At 52.5% G+C, this 26,607-nt stretch overlaps 1 protein-coding gene across 1 annotated transcript in view; it reads left to right on the forward strand.

Moving 5' to 3' along the window:
• Nucleotides 1-3,414: 3,414 nt before the first annotated feature.
• The window catches only part of LOC132212513 (bile salt-activated lipase-like), a 51,359-nt gene continuing 28,166 nt past the window's right edge, over nucleotides 3,415-26,607 (forward strand). Inside the window, 1 exon segment of the mRNA XM_059658403.1 lies at nucleotides 3,415-3,521. Within this exon segment, the coding sequence (XP_059514386.1) occupies nucleotides 3,456-3,521 (66 nt within the window). The 5' untranslated portion in view covers nucleotides 3,415-3,455.

Raw genomic sequence — 26,607 nt, forward strand, 5'->3', positions numbered from 1 at the left:
ACACATCCTTCTCGGGACACAGCGCCGCCAGAGAGACCTTCCAGGACGGGTTCCCGGAGGGTTCTGTTGTATCATAAATCAGCGAGTGAGATACAGGACCCCTTAATGAGCCAATTAATTAGGAGTCATTTATTGCGCGCGGCCCAGAGGGAGGTGTCTCTTCCAAATCTCTAAGCCACACATACAGGAAGTTTCCCGTATGTATTCTTTTTGAGCCTCTTTGTTTGCAGATATTACAGAGAACTCTGTGTGAGTTACTGTTGGAGACACTTGTAACCTTGAATACAGAATGAGTTAGTACCTGGCATACGAGTAGGGGAATTGTTATCAGTATTAGTCTATATTAGTCTATTACATTGGATGGCTAGCTTGCAAGGTCAGTTACGTTTATCTTTTTCTATTGTTTGAACTGAAAACAAAGTAATAAGAGACGGTCTTAAAGTGACAGAATTTACAATGACAGTTTACAGGACTAGGGACTACGTCACAATAGCAGAGAGCTTCAAACAGCAGTTTTGTTATACAACATGGAGGTTATAATTCTTCAGATCCAATCCCGTAAAGGAAGGCCCGGCCCTGGAGAACAGAATGCGAAGTCCCCGACAGAGGCCCCTGGCCAGCGCTCCCCGCCTCGCCTCCCCAGTGGCAGCTGTGATCTGTCTACACTCCCCCACTTAGTGCAGGTGGGTTCTGTTCTGAACTTGAAATCTACGAATGGCTCCTGGTGGGCAGCAGAAGCCACAAGCCCAGCCAAACTCCTCCCTCTTCCTCCAAAGGAAGGCAGCCCCATCCTGGCTCAGGAGGTGGTCCTTGCAAGTGTCTTTAAAAATCGGGGTAAAATATAAATCACATAAAATACTATGGTTTAAGGATTTATGAGTTCAATTCAGTGATATTAACTGCAGTCACACTATTGTGCAACCATCACCACCATCTAGTCCCAATTCATTGCATCACTCCAAACAGAAAGTGTGTCCACTGATGAGTATCTCCCCTCTCCCAGCTGCTGCTATTCAACTTCCTGTCTCAGTCACTGCCTAGTCTAAACATTTTTCTTTATTATTGATTTTCTTTTCAGACAGGGAAGGAGAGAGAAAAACATGGATCTGATAGATACACAGATCGGCAGCCTCCTGCACGCCCCCTACTGGGGAGTGAGGCCCGCATGTGCAGTATTGTCAATGCGAAGGGTGACCTGTTGGTGCATGGGAAGATGGGAAGGCGCTCAACCAATTGAACCACACTGGCCGGACTATTTGAAATTGTGTTGTTGAGAGTATTGCAGATGTCTGCCATTTCCCCTCTCGGCCCCTCTCCACTCAGCTCCCATCCCAGCCCTGTCTCTCCCCTGTCTATTGTCTATGAATATATGCCTAATGGTTCTGATTAATCTCTTGCTGCCCTCCCTCCACCATCACTCCGGGATCTGTCCTTCTGTTCCATGCTTCCATGTCGATGGTTCTGTTTTATTCGTCACAGTTTATTTGGTTCATTAGATTCCACATGAGTGAGATCATATGACACTTGTCTTTCTCCCACTGGCTTATTAAGCTCAGCATAATACTCTCTAGGTCCGTCCAAGCTGTCTCAAAGGGTAAGAGTCCCTTCTTTTTCACTGCCATTTAGGATTCCAAGGTGTGAATGTACCACAGCTTTTTATCCACTCATCTGCCAAAGGGCACTTGGGCTGTTACCAGATCTTGGCTATTGACAATAACGCTGCTAGGAACATGGGGGTGCACACATCCTTTCTGATTGGTGCTTCAGGATTCTTAGGATATTCCCAGAAGTGGGATCACTGGGTCAAACGGCAGTTCCATTTTTAATTTTCTGAGGCAGCTCCATACTGTTCTCCATAGTGGCCGCACCAGTGCGCATCACACCAGCAGTGCACGAGGGTTCCCTCTTCTCCACACCGGCCAGCACTTGTCGTTTGTGGACTTGCTGACGGTGGCCATCCAGGCCGGTGTCAGCTGATTAACACTGCGGTTGTAATTTGCATCTCTCTGTGATGAGTGGCCTCCACGGCCATCTGTACATACTCAGAATTACTTCCTAGAGAACAGGTTCTCAGAATTGGACTAGCTGGCCAAAGGCCTGTTAACAAACACACCCTCAAACCCTTTGCTCCCCGGTCCTCACCCACAGGCCAAGCCTGCACGGCTCCTACTTCCCACTGTGGGGTCCCCTCTCCACCTGTATCTCAGGAGACCTGGGCTCGGGATCCGCAGGCAGCCAGCGTGGCCGGTGTCTGTGGATACATGTGCTGCTGGGGACAGCCCCAGGTGTGACGTGAGCCAGGCTGTGGACTGTGTACAAGCACGGCTCCTGGTAGCGAAGGGCTGAGGGGCCCGGGGGAGGGGCCGCTGGCCTGGCAGGGCTCTGCGGTCCCCGGGCCCTGAGCGCCCCCCATCCCTGGAAAAGGCAGTGCTGCCAGCTCCACAGAGACAGGAGCCTGGGGTTTGTCCATGGAGCTTCTTCTGGTTCCCGAGTGAGACACCCTCCCCGAGCCACACACTGCCTTTCTGCTCTCACACACTCTGCTCAGACCTCTCTCCCTCTGCCTCTGTGTCTCCATTGTCTCTGTCTCTCCCTCTGTATGTTTTTCTGTCTGTCCCACTCTCTATCTCTCTCTAATGCCCCAGGTTGTGGTATTTCTGAAGCCAGGCCCTTCCTCTTCCTCAGGGAAGCCCCCAGGCTGGGCGGGAGCCCCCTTCCCTCCATAGCTGTGCCCGCCTGAGCCTCCAGTCCTCCCTCCAAGGCTGCTGATGCTGAGTGTGAGGGGTGCCTTCCCTGAGGAAAGGATCTCCCTGTGCTGCTCTGGGTCCCCACACCCAGCGCGGACTGCACATCCGTGGTCCCTCGGACCCAGGCTCAGCCACGTGGCTGCCCAGGAGCACACAGCCCTCTCTGTCCGGAGGCGACATGCCCAGTCCCCTGTGAACTCCCTTTGCTGGGCTCCGGAGCTCTAAGTGGAGGCCTGGCCAGGACTGGAGGGAAGCAGGCCCCCTTCTCTGAGGGTGAGCCCAGGCCCTTGTCAATGAGCCATAATGCAGGGCACTGTGCACTCAGCCGAGTCCCTGTAGCCCCTTCCCAGGTCACCTGACCATTCCCAGTAACCGGCCAGGTGGGCTGAGGGCACCAGCCACCCGGATCTGCGGGTCCTGGCAAAGGTGGACCATCCCTGCCCGGGAACAGTAGCTATACATGTGTGTGTGTGTGTCTAAGTGTGTGTGTGTGTGCCCACACCTGCATGACCTTGGCCCTGAGCCTGGCTGGAAAGGGCAGCTATCCTGGCCCCAGGTGTCCTGCCCGGAGGAATGGGCAGAGTAAGGGGAGGGGACGGGAACCATCCACAGGGAGCTGCCAGCCCTGGCTCCCGGATGTCTCCCGGATGTCCCGCCCCATAAATACCCCTGCTCAGAGGCAGGGGCCCTGAGACAGGCACACGCACCATGGGGCGCCTGGAGCTGGCTGTCTTAGGCCTCGCCTGCTGCTTGGCAGTAGTGAGCGCAGCAACGGTAAGCAAGAGCCCAGCGGGCGAGGAGGGACCCTGTCTGCTCCCCAAACCCGGCCTGGGAACTGGGTCGGGCACCTCAGATGGAAGGTAGGGAGGGTAGAGGGGAGGGGGGCAGGCAGGTGAGGCGCTGGCAGGAAAAGCCCCCGAGAGCCCACACCCAGCAGGCACTTTCCTGGCCCTTCCTCTGCTCCTGCATCCACGCTCACGCTGTGGCCCAGGCGCAGGTCAAATACAGGACGCTCGCAAACCTGAACATCAGAAACCACGAATAAGTTCTGGTACAGGCGCTCTCCAGGGCACACAGGGTGCACTGACGCCAAACACAAACAAAACCCCAGGGTCACTAGTGTCCTCAGTGCTGATTTGCGGAGTCCGCCTTGGCCACCATGGCCCTCAGGGTGTTCCTCTGTCCGGGGATGGCCATGGCCCCGCACAGAAGGGAGCTGGGCCCTGAGCAGGCCAGCAGGTTGCCCATCACAGCCCCCAGCGTCGGAACAGGAGTCTGGACCTGGGTCTAGTTCAACCCGGAGCCCGGCCCCCTGAGGGCGACACCCACCTGCTTGCCAGTGGCCGGGGCCCCTCCAGGGTCACTCAGAAGCCCCGGGGCAGAGACGGGGTCTCCTTCCTCAGGGACCTGCTACGGGGCGAGGATCGGGGCTTCCACAGGAACCCACAGCTACAGGCGGGCGTGACTAGGGAACCCACCTGGAAGCTGTCCTGGACCCCTAGAGCCAGCAGGGGTGTCCACCCCACCCAGCCTGCGCCCCACCCCACCCAGCCTGCGCCCCCTGAGCCTGGCCCTCTCCCCAGCTGGGCGTGGTGCACACGGAAGGGGGCTTCGTGGAGGGCGTCAACAAGAAGCTCGGCCTCTTCGGCATCGGCGGCCGCTCTGTGGACATCTTCAAGGGCATCCCCTTCGCCGCCCCGCCCGAGGTCCTGGAGAACCCCCAGCCGCACCCCGGCTGGCAAGGTGGGAGTTGGTGGGTGGGTGCCGGGCTGGCTCAGTGCCTGGGGTGGCTGGTGGGGCCACCATCCTCACGGCAGCCCCTCTGCCCTCCCACAGGGACCCTGAAGGCCAAGGACTTCAAGCAGCAATGCCTACAAACCCCTCTCATCCCGTTAAATACCAAGGGCTCCGAGGACTGCCTCTACCTCAACATTTGGGTCCCCCAGGGCCAGAAGGAAGGTACATCCGCCCACCCCATGCCCTCCAGGTCCCTGAACCTGCATGAAGCGCCCAGGCAGCCAGAGGCCCAGCCCTGCCCAGCCCCTTCGCTTGTGGGGGCTCCAGAGCTGAAATTCCCTGAAACAAGCACCCAGAAGAAATAGGGAGGGGCAGCTGGGGTCACGGGGCCTGCTCTCCTGCCTCAGTTTCCCAGAACCTGCCTGTCATGATCTGGATCTACGGTGGTGGCTTCTTCTCCGGGTCCGCCCAAGAAAAAAGCTTCTTCAATAACTATCACCACGATGGGGAGGAGATCGCCACGCGGGGCAATGTCATTGTGGTCACCTTCAACTACCGCCTCGGCCCGCTGGGCTTCCTCAGCACTGGGGACGCCAACCTGCCAGGTGTGTTCGGAGCCTTGGGCCAGGGGTGAGGGAGCAGTTGGGGGGCCCTTCTGCACCGCTTTCTCCCAACAACTCCTGACAGTCTCCCAGAAAGACCCAGAATTCTACTGGCAGAGCAGGAAACTGGGGATGGACAGTGAGACACAGGAGCCCATCCGCACTGTAGCGAGAGAAGAGGCTGCCAGCCAGCCCGGCAGGGACCCAGGGAGATCAGTGAGCAGGCACGGGGACCCAGGATGACCAGGAGCAGGGACAGGGATCCAGGACAACCAGGGAGTGGGGACAGGGACCCAGGATGACCAGGGAGTGGGGACAGGGACCCAGGACGACCAGTGAGCAGGGACAGGGACCCAGGACGACCAGGGAGTGGGGACAGGGACCCAGGACGACCAGTGAGCAGGGACAGGGACCCAGGACGACCAGGGAGTGGGGACAGGGACCCAGGACGACCAGTGAGCAGGGAAAGGGACCCAGGACGACCAGGGAGTGGGACAGGGACCCAGGACGACTAGGGAGTGGGGACAGGGTTCCAGGATGACCAGTGAGCAGGGACAGGGACCCAGGATGACCAGGGAGTGGGGACAGGATTCCAGGAAGACCAGGAAGCACGTACAGGGTTCCAGGGAGACCAGAGAGTGTGGACAGGGACCCAGGGAGAGACAGAAGATCAGACAGTGAGGTGGTGACTCATGGGACAGGGAGCCATGGGACAGACAGGAGGGACAGTGTCAGGGAGAGAGATGAGCAGCCTGGCCCTCATGCTCCTGGTCCCCTACCTGAGCCCCACACCCCCTCCAACACCCCATTCAACCAGGTTCCTGGGGACCCGCCCTGCGCCATCCTGGGGATTGACAGGGGCCTCCACATGGAGAACACTCTCCCCCACCCCAGTCCCTGATGAGCTCCCCCACCCGCCCCAGGTAACTACGGCCTTTGGGACCAGCACATGGCCATCGCGTGGGTGAAGAGGAACATTGCAGCCTTCGGGGGGGACCCCGACAACATCACCATCTTTGGGGTATCAGCCGGAGGTGCCAGCGTCTCTCTGCAGGTCTGGGGACCCCTGGAGGGCGGGCCTTCCTCCCAGAGTGTTGGGGGAGCTAATTGGGGCTGTGGGGAACAGCATGAAGCTGATAGTCTTGTAGTTTCTGGGTGAGCCTGGGTGTGGCAGGAGAGGCGAGGCCATGGTAACAGAACATCTGTGTGTTGCAGACCCTCTCTCCCTACAACAAGGGCCTCATCCGGCGAGCCATCAGCCAGAGCGGCACGGCAGTGGCCTCCTGGGCCATCCAGAGGGACCCTCTCAGCTGGGCCAAGCAGGTAAAGGGGAGCTGGGGTAGGGGATGGGGGAGGGTTACCTCCTGTCCATGCCCTGTCCCGATCCCCATGGTCATCTGCCCTGCAGTGACATCACCTACCTGTCTCCCCCGAACCCCCAGATCGCCAAGAAGGTGGGCTGCCCCCAGGACGATACAGCCAGGATGGCCAAGTGTCTGAAGGCCACCGACCCCCGGGCCCTGACGCGGGCCCATAAGATTAACCCACTCGGCAAGGCGTGTGAGTGGGAGCTCCACATGGGGGGCCGGCCATGCTCCCCAAGAAGGGAGGAAGTGCCGGGTCTGCAGCCTGGCCCATCACCCGCTCACTGGTACCTGTAGGCAGCAACATGCCACCATGGCCCTGATGCCTGTGTGACCCCACTGGCTGTGCTGAGGGCGTCATATCCTCCCTGGGTCCTGACCCCTTTGGGAAGCGGGTGTGCATTTGGGCATACCCCCAACCATGCCACCTACAATCATTTGCACCCAATTGTAGGGACCAGACCAAGCGCCTTTGAACTAGTACCAGCAGTCACCTCTGGTGGTCTGTCAGTACTGAAAGGTTGGTGACCGCTGACCTAGCCGACTGCTGACTCTCCTGAGCCAGCCATGCAGTCTCTTAAGGGGACATTCAGGCTTCCGGGGGGAGGACGGGCAATGCGGACCTGGCACAGTCCCTGGCTCACAGACCAGCACAAGCCAGCCCTCACTCCAGCGGTTCCTCAATTGCTCTTGGCCTTCCTCCTCCCAATTCTGGCCGAGCAAGAAGAGAGGGAGAGAGGGATGCCCACTCCAGGACAGGACAGGCGCGCCTCAGGCCCAGTGGCTGTCAGCGGGACGGTTTGGCCCCAGGGAGCCTGTAGCAGTCTGCACACAGTCTGGGTTGCCACACTGGGGGGTGCTGACATCAGCAGGTGGGGTCAGAGAAGCTGCTCCACACCCGCAGGGCAGCCCAGGACATAGAATTGTCCGGCACATGTCAGGGGACAGGCTGAGGACCCTGGTCTGGATCAGAGGAGGCAGAGGACCCCCAGGCAGGAGGCCTGGCAGGGGGCCTCTGGAAGGTGCTAGAACCCGCTGCTCTCCATGCAGCCGACATATTGGTCCTTGTCCCTGTCATTGATGGAGACTTTATCCCTGATGAGCCCATCAACCTTTTCGCCAACACGGCCGACATTGACTACATCGCTGGCACCAACAACATGGATGCCCACTTCATTGTCAGATTATTCGTACCGGCTGTCGACATTGACCTGTTGCCCATTACGGGGTGAGTAGGGCGCAGGGCCCAGGGTGGTACCTGGGGGCCTCTTGGAGAGGCATCAGGTGAGGGAGGAGGTCGACAGATGTAGCGGGCCATCTGCAGCCCCCTGGGGTGGGGTGGCGGTGGAGGTGGGGGTATATATGGGTCTCCTCCCACTAACTGGGTACAGGGTCCAGTGCTGGCTTGGTCCCTACAGGAAGGACTTCTACAAGTTTGTCAGCTGGGTCACCATTGCCAAGGGGCCCAGAGGTGCCAATGCCACCTATGACTTCTACTCGGCGTCCTGGGCCCAGGACTCCTCCCAGCTGGCCAAGAGAAAGACGGTGGTGGACTTTGCAACCGACTACTTCTTCCTGATGCCCGCGAAGATAGATGTGGCCCAGCACAGAGCCAATGCCAAGTGAGGGCTGGGCCAGGGGAGGCCTGGGTCATGGACCTGCCCAGCAAGGCCTCCCAGTGGGCGGCTCAGGGGGTCAGGGAGGCCCGGGAAAGCCGTGATGGGGTCCCAGCAGTGCCTGCACCATCTGCCTTTCCCAGGCCTGACGAGACTTGAGAAGGCCCCTTCTCTCCTCCCAGCTCAGGGGCCTTTATAGAGCCCTCCTCAGCCCAAAGGCCTCCCCGGGCAGCGCCTACAGCCTGCCGCCTCCCCACACTGAGGGGAACAGAACAGGGGATGCTGGTCTCTGTTGTGGGTTTGGAGTTTGCCAACATTCAAAACAACTTTGGCCTGCGGCCACCTGGTAAACCTCCAGTGAAAACAAAAAGTAAGTTAGGAATGCTGACACGGAAGGGAGAGAAAACGATACCATCTGCTGAAGATCACAAATTCATTGCAGAGAAGAGGAAGGAAGACACCTCCATAGGCTTTGGGGAGGGAAGTGTGGATACACTTGAAATCTCAGAACCCACAACCCCTTGGGCTTCCCTTCCCCGGTGCTGGGATCCAGGTCCCTCCTGAGTCTGGGGATTTCCCGGATCCTCCTGCTTTCCCCATGGCTTCCCTCCAGGGCCCAGCTCTGGGCTAGGCAGCCCAGGTGAGTTCCCTGCCAACCTGGGCCCTGTCCCTCCCTCCTCAGGAGTGCCCGGACCTACTCCTACCTGTTCTCCCACCCCTCTCGCAAACTATTCTACCCCAGCTGGGTGGGCGCCGACCACGCCGATGACCTCCAATACGTGTTTGGGAGGCCCTTCGCCACCCCCCTGAGCTACCGCGCCCAAGACAGGACTGTCTCCCGGACCATGATCGCCTACTGGACCAACTTTGCCAGAACTGGGTAAGGTGGGGTAAGGCTGGGCCAGGCCTCCTGCCACCTGAGCCCACATGCCTGTCCCCTTACGTACACGTAACCTCGCTGAGCCTAAGTACCCCCTGTGTGTGAGGATAGGATGTACTGGAAGGGCCCTGGCTGGTTTGGCTCAGTAGATAGAGCCTGGACCAGTGTCCTGAAGGGTCCCGGGTTTGATTCCCGTCAAGGGCAGGTACCTCAGTTGCGGGCTCAAACCCCGGCCCTGGTGGGCGTGTTGGGGATGTCACTCTCACATCAATGTTGCTTTCTCTCTGTCTCTCCCCCTCCTTTTCACTCCATTGAAATAAACAGAATAATATCTTTAGTGCGGGTAAAACTAAGGAGGGGAGTCTGGCTGGGCCTCAGTTCACACACATGCCCAGCCCGTGTCCAGGAGACAGTGAGGCCCTGGTGGATCGGATCAGCATGGAGGTCTCCAGCCTCCTGTGAGCGATCAGACCCCACCCGGCCTTTTCTCTCATCTGCAGGGACCCCAACCAGGGCCACATGGCTGTGCCCACCCAATGGGAGCCCTACACCCAGGAAAACGGCAACTACCTGGAGATTAACAACAAGATGGATGGCCAGTCCATGAAGCAGCACCTGAGGAGCAGCTACCTGCAGTACTGGACCCAGACCTACCAGGCACTGCCCACCGTGAACGAAGACGAGGCTGGCCCTGTGCCAGCCTTGGACGACGCTGAGGCCGTCCCCTGAGCCCCCCACTGGTGACTCTGAGGGGCTCAGATGTCCGCAGCCATCGGCTCTAATGTCCTGTCCCAAGAGCCCACCTCCCTCCCCAGCTCTTACTGAATAAAGCCGCTTCTCCCTCTGGCAACCCCCTTTGCCCTCATGACCTCAGCTTCCTGTACAGTCTCTCCTCGTGTCCTGCTCAGGAAGTGGGGTGCCCCCCTCATTTATACGGAGGAAAGAGGGTCAGAGAGGTGTCAGTGCCAGGGCGGACCTCAGGCTGCTGGTCCTCATTGGTGCCCCCGACCCCATGGGCAGTTGCATCTGGACCAGTACAATGGACTCAGCTTCGGCCACACCCTCAGGGTACAGGGAGCGTGCTCTGTTTAAAGAGAATGGCCTGGGGAGGAAACGGTGTCACCTCCAGCTGGATCCCAGGCAGAGACTGTAGGGCATCCCGCTGGGCTCAGAGCAGAGGGTACAGGTTTGGGCCTTGGGTGCCCACCGGCAGGGCCAGGGCTGCTGCCTGCTGGATCTGGCAGAGTCTGGAGGGGAGCGGCAGCAGAGCTCAGATGCAGGGCCATGGCCACCTCAGCAAGGTCTGGGACAGGGCACCGCCTGCACCGAGGGCTCCCCCATCCTGACCTCACATGGCCCGGGCGGTGGGCACTGTGGACACCCCCATTGTAGACAGTTACTGTGAGACAGGCTCACCTGTCCGAACTCAAATAGGGACTCGGAGACAGAAGTGCGGTGAAATCCAGACCTTGACTGCGCTCTGGAGAGCGGGTGTCCGCCCATTGCACAGGCTCACCTGGGGCGGGAACACAGTCCACTTAATCGGCCGTCCTCCGGTTCCTCATTGGCTGCGTGCTATGGGCTCAGCTGTTTCCTGACACGTCCACTAGGTCCTCCCATTGAGCCATTTAATAAAAATGGGCTGAGGCCTTTTCTAGTTGCCTCCCCTCCCCCTGTCTAGCTGAGGCCGGTGCCTGGAGGGTCTCCACCATGATGCCGGCCCACACCCACAGGGCCTTGGTGTCTCATCCTCGTCCCTCCCCATCCATTCAGAAGCTGGCCATGCTGGCCCATGTCCTACAGCCGCTGGGCTCCAAGAGCGGTCACGTGCCCCAGGCCCTCACAGCGAGGACCCAAGCCTAGGTCTGAGACACCAAAGCTCACCAGGTCAGCTCAGAGCAGGCGTGAGGGCTCAGAGGAGAGAAGGTTCCTGCTGGGGGTGTGCATGGCAGGGGCAGCTCAGGGCACCAGCCGGCCACCCTGATGCACATGTTCTAGTGTTTCCCAGGCCAGGCGGTGGGAACAGTGGGCAGTGTGGGTCGTGTTCCTCCCGCCCTCCCTGCCCCATCCTTCCATCTCCCCCATGAGGGGATCCAAGCGCCCACCTCCCCATGGCAGAACCACAGCACAGCCCTGGACAGCGAGGGCAGCCAGCCAGGGGCTGCGGGCTCTCAGGGCTCCAGCCCGTCTACCCTTCAGGACCAGTGAGTCTAAACTGGTCACAGCCTGAGACGAGGGCCTCAGACCTCACAGCCCTGGGTTCCTCTGGGCCAGGGGGTGGGAGGGCTCAGGAATCAGCACGTCTATCCTGCAAACCCACACTCACCTGGGACTCCTCAGACCACATGCGGGCAGGCGAGGGGGGCGGCCCAGCGCCTGGTCCTGGGTGAAATGGAGCCTGTGAAGAGCGGCAGCTCCTGGTTCCCGGGGCCCAGCTGTCGCCTTAAATGAGCTGCATCACACATCCTTCCCGGGACACAGCGCCGCCAGAGAGGCCGTCCCAGGACGGGTTCCCCGAGGGTTCCAATCCCGTAAAGGAAGGCCTGGCCCTGGAGAACAGAATGCGAAGTCCCCGACAGAGGCCACTGACCAGCACTCCCCGCCTCGCCTCCCCAGTTGCAGCTGTGATCTGTCTACACTCCCCCACTTAGTGCAGGTGGGTTCCTACTGAACTTGAAATCTACGAATTCCTCATGGTGGGCAGCAGAAACCACAGGCCCAGCCAAACGCCTCCCTCTTCCGCCAAAGGAAGGCAGCCCCTCCTGGCTCAGGAGCTGGTCCTTGCAACTGTTTTTAAAAATCGGAGTAAAATAGAAATCACATAAAATACGATAGTTTAGCGATTTATGAGTGCAATTCAGTGATATTAACTGCAGTCACACTATTGTGCAACCATCACCACCATCTAGTTCCAAATCATTGCATCACTCCAAACAGAAACTTGTCTCCAGTCATCAGTATCTCCCCTCTCCCAGCTGCTGCTGTTCAACTTCCTGTCTCGGTCAATTTGCCTCGTCTAAACATGTTTTCTTTATTATTGATTTTCTTTTTTAGAGAGGGAGGGAGAGAGAGAGACATGGATCTCTCCCCTGGGACTCCTCAGATGATGTGCTGTCAGAGTGAGGGGGGTGGTCCAGCACCTGGTCCTGGGTGAAATTGTTACAGAATTTACAAGGCGACCCGCAGGGGTACCAGGAAACACCATTTATTTTCAGATGTTTCACATGGACCAGTATAGGCCTCAGGGGACGCTGTTTCTCTCCAAATCCTGAGCAAGTCAATATGGAGGACGCTTTCCCTTTATACCCTTAGGTTTCTTTGTCTCCCAAATATGGGCTGGGACTTCCGGACCTTCGGCGGGCTCTGCAAAAAGCCTCCTGTGCTGGGCTGAGGGCAGTGGGACCACATCTCAAGGCCTGGCCTGGCGCCAGCACTGATGACTCCCTCTGGGGGTTGTGTGTTGTTCATGGTTCATGGCCTCTCTAAAACGTGGGTAGTCCTTAGGTAAACAGGTCTTGCAGGACCAGATAAGTAAAGGAGGGCCAGTGACTAGACCAGTGATGGCGAACCTTTTGAGCTCGGTGTGTCAGCATTTTGAAAAACCCTAATTTAACTCTGGTGCTGTGTCACATATAGGAATTTTTTGATATTTGCAACCATAGTAAAGCAAAGATTTATATTTTTGATATTTATTTTATATATTTAAATGCCATTTAACAAAGAAAAATCAACCAAAAAATGAGTTCGCATGTCACCTCTGACACGTATGTCATAGGTTCGCCATCACTGGACTAGACCATAGATTAGCAAGAATGTGTATTAAATTACTGGTACATATTCAGATTCCTAACCCCCTGAAAATGTCTCATTTTCCCCATAATTCTTCCCTCCTCCTTGATCCTCAAGCTGATTCTCAGCCCTAGGGATTTAATAGAAGACTCAAAGCAAGGGAGTAGGGTGTTCAGCAACTCAGGATTTTTCCATCTTTATTACCTAAGGATTGTACTGGCAGTCCAGAGACCTGGTCTGGAGTAACATCTGGGGCTTCAGGGCTTCCTGGTTCTGTCTCTATTAGCTGTTTTAAGCCTGTTGGCTTTCTTTGAGGAAGGGACAGGGAATGTGCACAGGTTTCTTCATTTCCGGCTTCAGAGCTGGTGGAGTGGTGAGAATCACGTCTCAGGGTCCCATCTATTTCTTCTCCAGTTGGACCATCGTCCTCGCTCTGCTCATGTCTGTCTAACTGCCTAACCATCCCCTCAAGGTCCCTGGCTCTGAATTCTTTCAGGGAAAACGTACATCAGTGGGCTCCTCTGGCTACTCCATGCTGAAGAGGGATGGAGTTTTCTTTCAGAGCCAAGAGATCCTCCTGTCTGTCACAGGGACGATGAGGCCTGGGCAGAGAAGGAAGTGGGCTTGTGGCCTGGCGGAGACAGACTGTATTATAAAATTTAGTATTATTGAGCAATTAGAACTGCAAGAGTTACAACCAATGGTCTGGTGGAAGGGAAAGAAAACATTTCAGTTCTAATTACTTCTATTGAAATAGAATTGTTCTCCTTAAATTCACCCTTTTATTAAAACAGCCAAATAAGACTAACTTATTTATTGCATTCAATTTGGCCTGATTGCTTGCATAAATACAACAGGAATGGTAACTGACCACCTTTGCCGGAATTTCATGATTGAGTCTCAATGGGCCCCGTAGGGCACGGAAGCCATGCCATCCAGCTGCCCTCAGGCCTGCCTGCAGTTACTGCTGGGTTAGGTGAGTTCCTCATCTTCAGTGGCTGTACCCGGGCCCATGCCCTAGTCTTCAAGGCTCATTTCAGCAGCCCTCCTCCTCATCGCAGCCTAGAGTGTATGTGTGTGTGGGGGGGGGTGGGGGGGGGTTGTTCTGCAGGGACGCAGAGGCGCCCTTGTCCCTCCCCTTCCACTCAGGCCAACTGACAGCGATGGCAGGGTATGGGCCTGACGCTCCAGCGCCAGCCATTTTTAGGGCTACTGAGCAAAATATCAAGCTTTCTCTATGGCACTGTTTTGGCTTGAAGTCTTTTTATTTTTACCTAGGTCACAGGGGTTTATAAAAATTAAATGATTTAATTTATGCAAATGAATGCAGATCCGTGTCTGGCACACATTAAGCTCTCAATGTTAGCGATTTGAGCTTTTTCTTCCAGTTCTTTCGAAATCCTGGGGCGGCTGGAAGGGTCAGGATTACTGGTGAATTTCAGTGGCCTGAGGTCTGGGCGGGCATCGCTGCGTGCTGACCACCGACTGCGGCCGCAGCACCCACAGTCCTTCCAGGTGAGGCCCCAGCGCCCAGACTGATGCCCCCGACGCCCTCCCCAGAGGGACTGCGCAGCCGCCGCTCGGGCTCCTGGCCCATCGATTTTTCTGTTGACTTTTTCTGGCTTCAAGTCTTTAGAATCCAGACAGGTCTCTTTAAAACATGACACTCAGTCAAAGTTTTCGGTCAACAAAACCACCATTGGAAACCGGTCTTACTGAATTTATGCAAAGAAATGTATTGCCATGAATCATTTATTAAGAATTGCCAAATTTCGGAGGGATCATATAGGCAGAAAAATACACTGACCTGCTTTAAGATTTTCTGATTTTCCTTGCCAGTCCTTCCTATGGACTCTTCAAAAGATGTAATATTTTCCAAAGGCATTATAATAAAGCAATAACTGTCTCCAAACGACAAGAAGAAATTTAAAATGGCACGGTTATGGATTCCATTATCATGTAAATGACATGGAATGTTGTCCTTTCTGTGAAACCCAACATTCTGTAATATTACTAGAGGCCCAGGGCACGAAATCATGCACCGGTGGGGTCCCTCGGCCTGGTAGGCAATGGGGGCCTTCTCACCCAGTCCCAATCGGGGCCAGCTGTCTGAGGGGAGGGACCGCAGGAGGTCGGCAGGCCACGGGAGGTTGGCTGTGGGAGCACACTGACCACCAGGGGACAGCTTCTGGGTTGAGTGTCTGCGCCCTGGTGGTCAGTGCGCGTCATAGCAACCAGTTGACAGGTCGTTCGGTTGACCGGTCATATGGTCACTTAGGCTTTTATATGTATAGACTAGAGGCCCGGGGCATGAAAATTCATGCACTGGATGGGGAGTCCCTCAGCCCGGCCTGCCCCCTCTCACAGTCCGGGAGTCCCTCAGGGGTGGGAGGCAACCCGGCGATCAGGGGTAGGTGCCATCCACACCTCTGCTGCTGCCACTGCTGGCAGCGCACGTTTCGGCAGGCCCTCATTACATGAGCCTCGGGCGGCCCTTTGTGGCTAGGCAGCAGCCTGCGCCTCGGGCCGGCCCTGGGTGGCTGGGGGGCTGAGGGGACTGGGGGACTCTGGAGGCAGGTGCGCGGAGTCCCTTGCAGGGCTGAGGGGACTGGGCGCCGCCATCTTGTGGTTATGTGTGCCATCATCTTTGAGGGCGTGGCAGTCAATTAGCATCTTCCCTCTTTATTGGCTGTGGGTGCCGCCATCTTTGCAACCTGCTGCTCAGTCGTTTGGTTGTCCCTCACTAACACCCTGCCGGCCTGGTCACCCCATGCAGGCTGTTTGGTCGTCCATTTGGTTGCGATGGTTGCTTAGGCTTTTATATAGAGACATAATTAATAACCATTAGTTATAACAGTTATAACTGTTCCTATGTACCGTTAGTATAAAATTTTACTTTATGAGAAAGAAAACAAACATTTGAGGCATTTCAGAGCCTATTGGGATGATTTAAAGCTAATTTTAGATTAAGAGAAAGTTTCTTAAAATTCAAACCCTTGAAGGATTGTCAAACTTGATTTTACCAAAAGATTAAATATTAAAGTGTATTAGACAGGAACATAGGCCAACAAACTTCAGTTCCTATGATTGGAATATGGTCCTTTTTTATTAAATACCTGATTAATATAATTATTTTACTAGAAAAGAACTGACCAAAATAAGGCTTATTTCCTAACTTTATTTGTCCTTGGGTGTGGACAGCAAATGACACTAATTGGATTTCTTCTATTAGTCTCTCTGATCACTTTGGCATAAGTTACTGACCCTCTGTTTAGGGAGGCAAAATGCAAATCATTGACTTTTAAGTGTCCTTGGTTTAGGGAAGACAGAGTTTTCTAGGTGGTTGCAAATTGCTGTTTAAACATCTCAGTTTCCCTGTTCTGCTTGTCCTGGATTACTGGCCTGTCTCTTTTAATAATTTCCTTGTAACATTTCTCTTTTTCTTCTTATTACATATATAACCTTCACAAATTTCACACTTCCAAATTAGCCTTCAAACCTTCCTTCTATGTCCTTCAAAAATGCATAACCATGCCTCAGTCTTTCCATTAAGTATTTCTACTTTAATATTCTTTCTTTCTGGCATACCATCAGAAACTTGTACTGGCCTTCTCTTTTTTTTTCTTCTTTGAAATGTATTAGAATTGTTCACTTTTAGAAATGTTAATTTTTCAATGATTACCAGAAAATTATCAGTTGGCATTTCTCAGATTAACATTTATGAATGCACTTTAAATGCACTTTTGCTTTTAAGAAAATATACTTTAACAAAGTACAAGAGACCTTCTGTGATAAAAACTAAAAGCTGGCAAATTAAAACGTGTAAGATTATGTAAGTTTTGTTTTTGCCTTTCTTATTTTTATGTACATAGATATTCTGAGCTTCTTTTAACAGCTTTTCTGCACTTCTATCCTTCCAGTTCTCTACCTTTGCAGTTTTCTTGAGATGTCAGGCAAATCCGACCAACTGGGTGCAGGTGGGCTAGACTGAGGGGTCGTCGGTGAAGAGAACAGGGAGAGATAGGTTTTTATTGATTTTTGCTGGCTGCAAGCTGCTCTGCTGACGTAAAGTTCTGGTCCATCCTTGGTTCCTCCCATGCCAGGTGTCTTCTGGTTATCTGAGCTATGATGTGTTCAAGGCTGCAAGCTCTCTGCAAGATATCTGCTAAGCACAACGTGTCTTTTTCTGCCCCGTTTTATTTTATTTAACCCTTTCAATGTACACTAATAAAAGACAAAGGTGCTAATTGACCATACCTTTGCTATGCCCAAGCCACGCCCACCAGCCAATCAGAGCGACTATATGCAAATTAACCCAACCAAGATGGCGGCCAGCAGCCACAGACCTGGAGCAAGCAGGAGGCTTGGTTGCCCTGGCGATGGAGGAAGTGCAGCTTCCCGCCTGCCCTGAGCTAGCTGTGGCCTCTGCTCATGGCAACAAAGTTTCAATTATAGAAGGCAAATAAATCCCAGATACCTGCTTCCAGCCAGCCTTCACTGGGAGCTTGGGTGGCTGGGGGCCATGGCCAGCCTGCAAACAACCATCAGCCCCTCACCCAGACTGGCCAGGCACCCCAGCAGGACCCCCCACCCTGAAGGGGCTGTGGCAAGCCTGCAAACGGCCCTCAGCCCCTCACTCAGGATGGCCAGGCACCCCAGCAGGACCCCCTACCCTGAAGGGGCTGTGGCCAGACTGCAAACAGCCATCAGCCCCTCACCCAGGCTGGCCAGGCACCCCAGTGGGGATCCCCACCCTGAAGGGTCTGTGACCAGCCTAAAAACTGCCATCAGCCACTCACCCAGAGTGGCCAGGCACCCCAGCAGGACCCCCCCACCCTGAAGGGGGTGTTGCCAGCCTGAAAACAGCCCTCAGCCCCTCACCCAGGCTGGCCAGGCATCCCAGTGGGGACCCCCACACTGAAGGTGCTGTGGCCAGCCTGAAAACGGCCCTCAGCCCCTCACCCAGGCTGGCCAGGCACTCCTCTTATATAATAAAAGGGTAATATGCAAATTGACCCTAACAACAGAACGACTGGGAATGACTGGTCTCTATGACACACACTGACCATCAGGGGGCAGATCCTCAATGCAGGAGCTGCCCCCTGGTGGTCAGTGCACTCCCACAGAGGGAGCTCTGCTCAGCCACAAGCCAGGCTGACGGCTGCCAGTACAGCGGTAGTGGTAGGAGCCTCTCCCACCTCCTCAGCAGCACTAAGGATGTCTGACTGCACCTTAGGCCTGCTCCCCGCTAGCAAGTGGACATCCCCCGATGGCTCCTGGGCTGCCAGAGGGATGTCTGACTGCCAGCTTAGGCCCAATCCCCCGAGGAGCGGGCCTAAGCCAGCAGGTGGTCATGCCCCGAGGGTCCCAGACTGCGAGAGGGCACAGGCCGGGCTGAAGAACCCCCCTGAGTGCACAAATTTTTGTGCACCAGGCCTCTAGTGTATATATATAAAATCTCATTGTCAAGGTTGTTCAGGATCTGGATCTTAGGGTCCCCTGAACCAGCAGTGCTGCATTAAGCAAAGGCTCCCTCCCGAACCTCAGAGCGTCCAACTGTCACTTCCACACCAATTTCATAAATTCTATATCCTATAACATTTGGTGCATTGGCCCAACAGTTCCAAAGGGTCTGGCCAAGAGTAAGTTCTCATTTGATTTTTTTAGTCTTGGTAAATTCAGAAAACCCTTCATTGCCTTGCTGAATATTGAAGGCCTTATTCAGATTCTGAGTCTGGGGAACTGGTCCCCTAATCCCTTTAATTATTCGTTCCCTAAGAGATCTCTCATGTATCTCCTTCTTAATTTCCATTAGCACACATTCTCAGGAAGCAGGTTTACAGGAACGACTTCCCATGTTTGCAGCCAGATGGCACAATCTCCTCACAGTTAACAGAGACACAGGACAACACAAGGTAGCTTGGCTTCACCAGGCTCTCACACTCACATTCACAGAACAGTCAGTCCAAGTTGTGACTTTCACCCACAGAAAGTCCCTGAAGCAAATATTTTGCCTAAGTAGTGATCAGCTACTTCTTCTGTGCCTAAAGGCAGGCCTGACCACGGACTGGTCCCCTGGGGAAAAATTCACCCAACAGACGACAGATGTCTGGTGCAGAAAAGGGCTTTCTTGTCCTCTTAGGAGGACAATTCAAGTGGGTCTTGTTGTTAAGATTCCACTGGGGCTCCTGGGTTTGGAAATTTTACATCTGCTGGAAGCACACCAGAGCCAGCCAGGTGCTCCCTTTCCCAGATAGCCGTAGCCGACTTTCAAATCACTCCCCTTCTTTTAGTCTAGCTAGTCAACTGAGCCATGTGGGTCTTCCAGCAGAGGTTTTAACTCTTTTTTTTTTTTTTTTTTTTTTTTTTTTTTTTTTTTTTTACTGCTCCAACTCCTTTCGCAGCCTAGAAAAACTGGTTTCCTAGGCATCTCTGCCCTTACAGGGAGAAACAGGACTGGCTCCTTCCTCCAATAGAAAGCACTGTCCATCTCCTCTTGAGTGACTGGACTTTTATTATTACCATATTTATAATTATTACTAAAAAGCTTCATCCAAATTCTTCATCTTAGTTACATTCATTTATTATATCTTAACAACGTTGAGATGTTTAAAGCTAATTATTACCTAAAGCATTTTCTTGACCAATGACTATGATTGCCCTTTCTGTTCAAAGAAAGAATACACTAATTTTGCTGGGAGCCGTATGCCCATGAACAAGAACCACCCATTATCATGGAAGTTTTAATCTTGTTACCCGACCCAGCCAGCATAGCTTCATGTATTTCCTGATCTAATATCAAGTATATTGTATTGGTCTAATTTAGTTCAAAAATATTTCTTTTGGGGAAGAGAGTAGATCTTTGGGTCACCTCAGGGCCCTTGAGATGTTGCAAAGCTGTCTTTCAGTTAAATTCTTGAAATATTACATACATAAAAGCTGTAAAATGTACCCAATTTAAATATTATTACAACTTAAACCATTTGTAACATTAAAGATTTGGACTTGACCACAGAATCAATCCTTTTCTAGTCCGGCCAATAAAATATTATATCTTAAAGTTCCACTGCTGAATATTCTGATGTAGCTTACGAAGCACCCAGGTACCACATTCTGCTAAGCTCAGTGCCAGAAACCTCATGTTTCTCTACTTTAGAGTACAACGACATCTTTTTTTTTGTTTTGCTTTTTTGGTTTTGTTTTTACTGCTGCTCTTATCTTTCCCCCTCTCCCCTTCCCTTTCCGTATTAACCATTTACTCTGTCCTTAGCAAGGGATATACTGGCCTGTTAGTTACACACAAGCAATAAACTAGCTAGTGGTTCTTGGTTTAAATTTCCCTGAGATCATTATGACGCTTTTCCAACTCTTGAAAATATTTAACTTTAGAACTTATTTCTTCTCTCTCTTTGCATCAGGTGGGGAAAATAATGACTTGTTAATCAGAAGCAGTCTTGGAACTAGCCGGCCTTTGTTTTAAACTTTCCTGGGTTGCAATCTTTATAAATTTTACACTTTTAAATTAACGTTAGAACCTTAAAATTTTAACCCAGTATAACAAAATCATAAATCAAAGAACAGCAAATTAAAGTCCCTACTTTACAGACATAGACAGAAATTTCATTAGCTAACAGTTTCTGGCGGGCTAATACCCTGAAAGACCAGATGATCCCCAAGAATAAGGATTCTTGGCAGCTGCTGGGACACCCTGCAATCTCTATGAGGGCTTAGCCTCACCACACACAACTAGGCTTCCCCTAAAGTGGGACTTGCCCCATCTTTAAACAAATTAAACAACAAAGAAACATAAAACATTAAAACATTAACAAACACTCTCATGTTTCCCATCCTCATCCATAAGCTGGGGGCCCTTGATTTCGCGGAGAGACATCTACATTGCAGGCAGCGTTCTGAGCCCTTCTCAGTTTTCTTTAGCACACATTCTAATGAAGCATGTTTACAGGAACGACTTCCCATGTTTGCAGCCAGACGGCACAATCCCCTCCCAGTTAACAGAGACACAGGACAACACAAGGTAGCTTTGCTTCACGTAGGCTTTCATACTCACATTCACACCAGTCAGTTCCAGTTGTGACTTTCACCCACAGAAAGTCCCTGAGGCAAATATTTTGCCTAAGTAGTGATCAGCTCCTTCTGCGCCTAAAGGCAGGCCTGACCTTGGACTGGTCCCTGAGGGAAAACTCACCCATCAGACATCTGGTCCAGAAAAGGGCTTTCCTGTCCTCCTTGGAGTCCACTGGAGTGTTAGCGGTGGCCCCAGTCGCCAGGGCCCAATGACGACTGAGACCCAGTAAATCACTGGAGCAGGCTTTCCCATCATCATGGGCTTGGTTGAGTGGGCCCACCCGCCTGTTCTCATGAGGCGATGCCTCAAGGGGGCAAATTCGGCTGTGTCTTCTCGGTCAGGGGACCATATTTATGTTACAGAATTTACCAGGCGACAGAAAAATATGCAGGAGTGCCAGGAAAAAAGCATTTATTTTCACCTGTTTCACATGTACCAGTACAGGACTCAGGGGAGGCCGTTTCTTCCAAATCCTAAGCAAGTAAATATGGAGGAAGCTTTCCCTTTATACCCTTTTGGTTTCTTTGTCTCCCAAATATGGGATGGGACTTGCGCACCATTTGTGGGCTTTGCAAAAAGCGTCATGTGCTGGGAAGGGGGGCAGTAAGACCACATCTCAAGGTCTGGCCTGGCGCCAGCACTGATAACTCCATCTGGGGGTTGTGTATTATTCATGTTTTATGGCCTCTCTAAATGTGGGTAGTACTTAGGTAAACATGTCTTGCAGGACCAGATAATTAAAGTAGTGGCAGTGACTAGACCAGCCGTGGACAAACTACGGCCCGCGGGCCGGATCCGGCCCGTTCAGCTGTTCTATCCGGCCTGCGGAGCCGAAATAGGGGAGGGTTCTCTTGTTCTCCCCTCCGCTCCTTCACCAGCAGCAGTTTTAACATGGCAACGTCGGGAAACACGGCCGCAGCTCCTTCTCCTGAGTCCAGTTTAAGAACCCATTGTGGGCCTCGAGACAAAAAGTTTGCCCACCCCTGGGGTGGGGAGCAGGTGGCCAGATGCCCTGTTCTCACTTACAAAGAAGCCTGTGGGAAAGATCAAGGTCGCTGCCCAGAAAGAGGACAGGCAGGAAGGCAGAGGCCTGACGCCCAAGCCACGGTACTGGAGCGCTTTGCAGTGTGCAAACTTGTCTCTCCCTGCAGCCCAGGCTGTGTTTAGCTTACTGCTTAGAGCCAAAGGGATGGCAAGGCAGGAGAGGGTAAAGGGAAGGCACTCTCCCTGGACCGGAGAGCCTTCAGGACTTTGAGAGTCTCCAGGAGACAAATCTGACTGAGGCACTGGCCGAAACGCCGGATGGGTGGACAGGAGACTGCAGGATAAACTTGCTAATGTGGACTACAACTTTCTGGGGAAATGTCCAAGCCCAGTTATATAGGGGTTAAGCTGCCTGTGTACAGAAAACAACTTTTCCCTGCCAGAATGCATGTTAGGGAAATTGGACAGACTGTGTTTGTGGCTAGAAAGAAAAACTGGCCGCCACGCGCAGCCCTGACAGGGGCCTGCAGAAAACTGTGTAATGGACTTAGATGATGCCTGCGTCTTCATGGACATGATTCCGGAGAGACAAGGATAGATTTGCTTTGTGTGGGAGGGTCAAAAGTGGACTTTAGCTACCTCCCTGAGATGTTTGTATAGCCTACCGTGTGTCATGTTTGGTGGCAGAAAATTTGGCTGCCTCAGGTGGCCACAGTGCCAGCATTGTACTTCATTATGTTAATATGTTATATTGATCTTTGATTCTTTTACAGATTTTAATGCAGATGGCAGCAATTACTATAGACCTATGTTGGTCTACAGGCTTTAGTAGTCTTTGGGAGTAACTGGGGAGTGTCAAGTTTCCCACACTGAGCGCCATTGTTATAGCCATATATTAGCTGTCCTAGAAGGGGGTTACACATTTTAATTTTCTTCTTGTCATTTAAAAACAGGTACTATTTTGTTATAAAATATTTGGAAACATATTACTCTGGGAAGTCCATGAAAAGGTCTGGCAAGGAATATCAGAAGATCTTAAAGCAGGTCAGTGTATTTTTCTCCCTATCGGATCCCTCCGAAATTTGGCAATTCTTAATAAATGAATCATGGCAATGCATTTCTTTGCAAAAATTCAATAAGACCCATTTCCAATAGTAGTTTTCTTGACTGAAAACTTTGACTGGAGTATCATGTTTTAAAAAGCCCTGTGTGGACTTTAAATACTTGAACCAATAACAGTGCCATAGAGAAAGCCTGATATCTTGCTCAGCAGCCCTGAAAATGGCCGGCTCTGAAGCATCAGGCCCATACCCCGCCATCGCTGTCGGTTGGTCAGAGTGGAAGGGGAGGAACGAGGGCACCTCTGCGTCCCTGTGGAACCCCCACACTCTCTAGGCCGCGATCAGGAGGAAGGCTGCTGAAATGAGACTTGCAGCCTAGGGCACTGGTTGGCAAACTGCGGCTCGCGAGCCACATGGCGCTCTTTGGCCCCTTGAGTGTGGCTCTTCCACAAAATTCTGACTTCTGCACATGGGCCACGAAGTTTCAATCGCACTGTATGTGCACGCCCGCATGTGGTATTTTGTGGAAGAGCCACACTCAAGGGGCCAAAGAGCCACATATGGCTCACAAACCACAGTTTGCTACCACTGGCCTAGGGCATGGGGCCGGGTGGAGTCTCCGCAGGTGAGGGATTCACCTAACTCAGCAGATACTGCAGGCAGGTCTGACGGCAGCTGGATGGCCTGGCTTCTCTGCCATATGGGGCAATTAAGACTCAATCATGAAATTCCGGCAAAAGTGGTCAGTTACCATTCCTGTATTTATGCAAACAATCAGGCCAAATTAAATGCAATAAATAAATTAGTCTTTTTTTGGTTCTTTTAATAAACATAAAGGTGATTTTAAGAGATAAATTCTATTTCAATACAAGTTATTAGAACTGAAATGTTTTCTTTCCCTTCCACCAGACCATTGGTTGTAACTCTTGCAGTTCTAATTGCTCAATAACACTAAATTTTATAATACAGTCTGTCTCCACCAGGCCACAAGCCCACCTCCTACTGTGCCCAGGCCTCATCGTCCCTCTGACAGACAGGAGGATCTCTTGGCTCTGAAAGAAAACACCATCCCTCTTCAGCATGGAGTAGCCAGAGGAGCCCACTGATGACCGTTTTCCCTGAAAGAATTCAGAGCCAGGGTCCTTGAGGGGATGGTTAGGCAGTTAGACAGACATGAGCAGAGCGAGGACGATGGTCCAACTGGAGAAGAAATAGATGGGACTCTGAGATGTGCTTCTCACCACTCCCACTGCTCTGAAGCCGGAAATGAAGAAACCTGTGCACATTCCTGCCGGGGTCCAACCCCAGCGGGTCCAGGGGTCCCCAAAGGTGTGGACGGAGTCGGCGAAGAAGGAATGACACGGAGACAGCGTTCAGTTGATCAGCAGCCTAGCCAGGATCTCTAGCCCGGATCTCCAGAGAGGTTCTGCTTCGGATCTCCAGCGAGGTTCTGTAGCCATGTTCCCTCGCTAGGTTCTCCAGCCAGGTTCTGTCCAGGCTCTCCAGTCAGGTTCAGTGTCCAGGTTCCAGTCAGGTTCTCCTGCCAATCTCTGTAGTCAGGTTCAGTCCAGGATCCCTTGCCATGTTCTCCCGCTAGGCTCTGTCTCTAGGCTCTGAGGCCAGTCCCTCTCCAGGATCCTCCGGCATGCTCTCTCCAGCGAAGTTCTTCTGTCTCTAGTTCTGTGTTCTAAATTCTGTCTGTTGTTGTCTTGTTGCATCTGTATTTATACTAGTTGATTCTAATCCTGTCAATTTCTATTACAAAGGTTAGGGCGTTTCTTATCTCCATTCCAGGGAGAAAAGATTATGTAGTTTAAGCATGATTGTTCGTAGTTAAAGGGATTAATTACCCGCCTGGCACTTAGTTGAGGGGTTTTATTCCCTCCCTAACTTCAGGGGAAAATCCCTACCTGGGGATTCAACCTTTCTCGGAGAGGTGACCTTGGTTAAAACACAGCGCCAAGAAGGTGAGCAAGCATATTAAGAACCGTATGCCATATATGCCAGGTCCCTTGAAACAGCAAGGATGGACCGGCTCCCGGCACATTCCCTGTCCCTTCCTCAAAGAAAGCCAACAGGCTTAGAACAGCTAATAGAGATAGAATCAGTAAGCCCTGAAGCCCCAGATGTTACTCCAGACCAGGTCTCTGGACTGCCAGCACAATCCCTTAGGTCAGTGGTTAACAAACTCAGTAGTCAACAGAGCCAAATATCAACAGTACAACGATTGAAATTTCTTCTGAGAGCCAAATTTTTTAAACGTAAACTATATAGGTAGGTACATTGTTATGAACTTAATTAGGGTACTCCTATGGCTTAGGAAGAGCCACACTCAAGGGGCCAAAGAGCCTCATGTGGCTCGCGAGCCTCAGTTTGCCGACCACGGCCTTAGGTAATAAAGATGGAAAAATCGTGAGCTGCTGAACACCCTGCTCCCTCCCTCTGAGCCTTCTATTAAATCCCTAAGGCGGGGGTGGGGAAGGGGGGATGATGATGGGGAAATGGGAAACTTTTCGGGGAGGGGCTAGCAATCTGAATCTGTTCCAGTAACCTAATGCACATGCTTGTTAGTCTATACCAGTGGTCGGCAAACCGCGGCTCACAAGCCTCACGGGGCTCTTTGGCCACTGTAGTGTGGCTCTTCCACAAAATACCATGCGTGGGTGTGCACTACAGTGCCATTGAAACTTCCTGGCCATGCGCAGAAGTCTGATTTAGGCCTCGGCGAGTCTATTTTGAAGAAGTGGCATTAGAAGAAGTGGGGGGTGTCCGTCGGTCGGTCGGTCCATCGGGCGACAGGAGATGCAGCACAAGCGGGCCACGGGATACGCAGCGCGGGGGAGGCGCCAAATATCAACAGTACTTAAACTATATAGGTATGTTAATAACAATGTACCTACCTACATAGCTTAAGTTTAAAAAATGCGGCTCTCAAAAGAAATTTCAATCGTTGTACTGTTGATATTTGGCTCTGTTGACTAATGAGTTTGCCGACCCCTGGCCTATACTCTAGTCACTGGCCCTCCTTGAATTATCTGGTCCTGCCAGACCTGTTTACCTAAGGACCACCCCCGTTTTAGAGGGGCCATGAACCATGAACAACACACAACCCCCAGAGGGAGTTATCAGTGCTGGCGCCAGGCCAGGCCTTGAGATGTGGTCCCACTGCCCTCAGCCCAGCACAGGAGGCTTTTTGCAGAGCCCGCCGAAGGTCCGGAAGTCCCAGCCCATATTTGGAGGACAAAGAAACCTAAGGGTATAAAGGGAAAGCGTCCTCCATATTGATTTGCTCAGGATTTGGAGAGAAACAGCATCCCCTGAGGCCTATACTGGTCCATGTGAAACATCTGAAAATAAATGGGGTTTCCTGGTACCCCTGCGGGTCGCCTTGTAAATTCTGTAACAATTTCACCCAGGACCAGGCGCTGGACCGCCCCCCTCACTCTGCAGCACATCATCTGAGGATTCCCAGGGGAGAGATCCATGTCTCTCTCTCTCCCTCCCTCTCTAGAAAAGAAAATCAATAATAAAGAAAACATGTTTAGACGAGGCAAATTGACTGAGACAGGAAGTTGAATAGCAGCAGTTAGGAGAGGGGAGATACTGATGACTGGAGACAAGTTTCTGTTTGGAGTGATGCAATGATTGGAACTAGATGGTGGTGATGGTTGCACAATAGTGTGACTGCAGTTAATATCACTGAATTGCACTCATAAATCGCTAAACTATCGTATTTTATGT

The sequence above is a fragment of the Myotis daubentonii genome, chromosome 11, assembly GCF_963259705.1.
Source record: "Myotis daubentonii chromosome 11, mMyoDau2.1, whole genome shotgun sequence".
Classification (NCBI taxonomy): Eukaryota; Metazoa; Chordata; class Mammalia; order Chiroptera; family Vespertilionidae; genus Myotis; species Myotis daubentonii.